General features: G+C 46.5%; 1 protein-coding gene across 1 annotated transcript; it reads right to left on the reverse strand.

Annotated features, from left to right (window-relative positions):
- Positions 1-587: 587 nt before the first annotated feature.
- LOC148020174 (uncharacterized) lies at positions 588-2,261 on the reverse strand. The gene is made up of 2 exons (XM_087700463.1): positions 1,956-2,261; positions 588-1,830 (listed from the first exon to the last, which is right to left on the reverse strand). Exons 1-2 carry the CDS (start codon positions 2,166-2,168, stop codon positions 1,021-1,023), a joined length of 1,023 nt encoding a protein of 340 aa, XP_087556589.1. The 5' UTR covers positions 2,169-2,261; the 3' UTR covers positions 588-1,020.
- Between the last annotated feature and the right edge of the window lie 483 nt (positions 2,262-2,744).

Below are 2,744 nucleotides of genomic sequence, written 5' to 3' on the forward strand. Positions count from 1 at the left end.
ACGCTGGCTGAAGGCTCGTGAAAGAGCTGCTTCACCTCCAGCAAGCTTCAAGAACAGACAGATCCCTCGCGAGCCCTTTTTTCCAATAGACCATGAAGCAGAAGAGTAAAATGTGCTCATGGGCATTAGAGCTAGAGCTGCAAGAATTGTATGACATGGATCATGAACAATGTGAGTAACTCGCATACAAGCAGCCAGGATGACAGAGGAGATCTCCAAATGGGTCTACAGCTGACTGAAGGTTTTGCAGCCGTACATGATGTTCACTACCATAGCCACGGTGCAGCAGTGCTCTCCTTTGCCTTCTTCTTGGTTTCTGTAATGACAGTAACTGCAAACAGGCTGATTGCAGGTTGTGAACGTGCATGTTAATGCTCAAACATGCCATCATGGAGTGGTGTTAATGTCTAAGTTGGGAATAATATGCTTTACTTATGTAGGCAAGTGTGGCCTTTGTAGACATGACATGTCACACACACACACATGCAGAATTACATTCTGGGAGCACATTCCTGATACCTTAACCATAACTGTTTCAGATTCTGTAGGCTCTTCATTGAGGTGAAAAGTTCCTTTGTTTAAAAATCCGGACATGTGTATTATATCGATAAGAGTAAAAGTATTTGCAGCATCCATGGAGGATTTAGCATTTCGAAAGGCACGGGCAACATTCTTGAGGACATGATTGTGCCACTTACAAAACCCCACCATAGCCTTGACTTAACTAAAACAGAACTCCACAAGCATTGAAAAATGCCAGACGTCCCATATCTAGCTTTCTCTTGCTTCAGTCATCTTCCCTGTGTCACCAAGCAGAGCCTGCCTGTCTACATTTGACTGTTAAGAGGTTGACAGTTACAGCACACATCATTATTTATTCTAAAGGGAAATTATACTGTGGCAAGGCACCCTTGAGTGCAGGAGGAAGAGTCTGGTGGCCTGCCATGTTCGTCAACTTTATTGATACATGGACTCTCAACTGGATTGATGTACATACAAGCAAATTAGCAAAACATGTGGTTATTGCACCAAGTGATTGCTCGAGAAATTAATGGGGCGCAAGAGCCATCGGTCAGAGTAACGAAGCCTGCGTCTGAATCTCTTTGATACGGATGGGGGACTGCTAGTTACATTCATGTCCATGGTGATGAGCAGCTGTTGTAGCTGCCGCTTCTTGCTTAACTTTCTCCGGTGGCTGCTGCAGATGCTGGACCTAGGATTTGTTGAAATATCTGAGCCTGGAGGAGAAACACACATGCTGCTGGTGATGGGTGTCTCGTGAGGAGTATCAGGTTGATGGAGGGATGCCATGACACAGGGCATTGCCGATGGATTATCAAGTGATGTGGTAGCTGAAGAAGAGTCATTGTAACCAACAACATAATTAGCCAGTACGGTGAACGAATTATCAAGTGATGTGGTAGCGCCAGAGTCCTCATTGTAACCAATATAATGAGAAGCAGGGGGATATTGATGTTGGGACACGACAGGTGCTGGTGCAGCAGCAGAAATGCTCTCGACATTGGTGTGAAGCCCATTAAGCTTGATCTGCAGTCGATTGAGGACGGTGCGTGAGCGCTTCATGAGTATGGGAGAGAGCTTGTAGGAGGCTCTGCTCACCCTCATCAGAAGTGGACGTGGTACTGTACTGTCCTGGTCCTCCCGTGTAAGCTGCTTGAGCTTCCGAGACAGGATTCTCTTGAACATCATCCTGGCAGGAAGCACAGGCCCAAACTTGTCCCAGATGAACTTGGCGATGGCCTGCCGGCTGCACCCAGACCGTCTGCATCTACCCTGCTTCATCGCAGCAGCAACCGCAAGGGCAATCATCTGCAAGTATGCAAAATCTATTCACGAACAATGTAGAGAGTTGATCCCCAGATGACTGTCACGTGAATCTTCGATTAAACAAACTGTGACAATAATTCGGGTGTTTCATTACTTAATTTTCCTACCTGGAAGTAGGTGGGGTGTCTGGTCTTCTTTTTGGTCATCATCGTCTTCTCGTCGTCGCAGTCTAGTACAGTTGCCATCAAGTGCTGTTGATCATCGCGGGCGCCGGCCATTGTCGTGAGAATTATTAGATGTCTCGCTAGCAGGAGGCGGGGAGGAGCCAATTTTATACTTGACAGTGTGGAAAGAAGCAATCGATGCTGCCAAGCTTCCATGGCTCCGCTGGCTTATATACATATACAGTGCGCGTCTTCCTCTAAACTTATTATGAGCTGTAGTTCGAGGAGTATGAGGGAAGCTGGATTTCTGCTTCGTCATTTCCAACAATTGTGAGAGTGTATTGGAGAAGCTTTTTCAGCAGTTGTTCGGTTGGAGTATCGAAGAAGGCTTTCCTCCTAGAATTTCAAAAGTTTCCTCTCGCAAGAGCAAAAAGCTCTTGACGAGTGGAGTAGGGTTGTGTCACCCGTGGTGCAACTGGTGTTATGGTATATCCCCCACCCACACGTGGTCACGCATGCGAGTTGGGGTGAGCCGTGTTAACCTTGAACCCCGCTGATGTTGTTAGAGCCTCCATAAAACGATTAGTGTCTAGATTCTAATGGGGTTACGCCGGTGGTGTAGTCGCTTTTTGTTTTTGCTAGCGACCACAGTTGGATAAGCCAATCACAAACCTTGATATGCCATGCAGCTGATATTTCTTTCTCCTTTCTTGCTTTAGGCTCCTTGGCATGATGATTGTACCATCAATTCCTTTTTAACCCTATGTTACCCCCTAGTGCAACGAGGCTCAG

The sequence above is a fragment of the Lygodium microphyllum genome, chromosome 19 (assembly GCF_053477565.2).
Source record: "Lygodium microphyllum isolate KBCC chromosome 19, Lygodium_microphyllum_v1.1.10, whole genome shotgun sequence".
Classification (NCBI taxonomy): Eukaryota; Viridiplantae; Streptophyta; class Polypodiopsida; order Schizaeales; family Lygodiaceae; genus Lygodium; species Lygodium microphyllum.

Coding starts and splice junctions, on each gene's coding strand:
- LOC148020174 (XM_087700463.1), bottom strand. CDS start 2,168: ATGGAAGCTTGGCAGCATCGATTGCTTCTTTCCACACTGTCAAGTATA. Junction 1,831..1,955: donor GACACCCCACCTACTTCCAG/GTAGGAAAATTA, acceptor GCATACTTGCAG/ATGATTGCCCTTGCGGTTGC.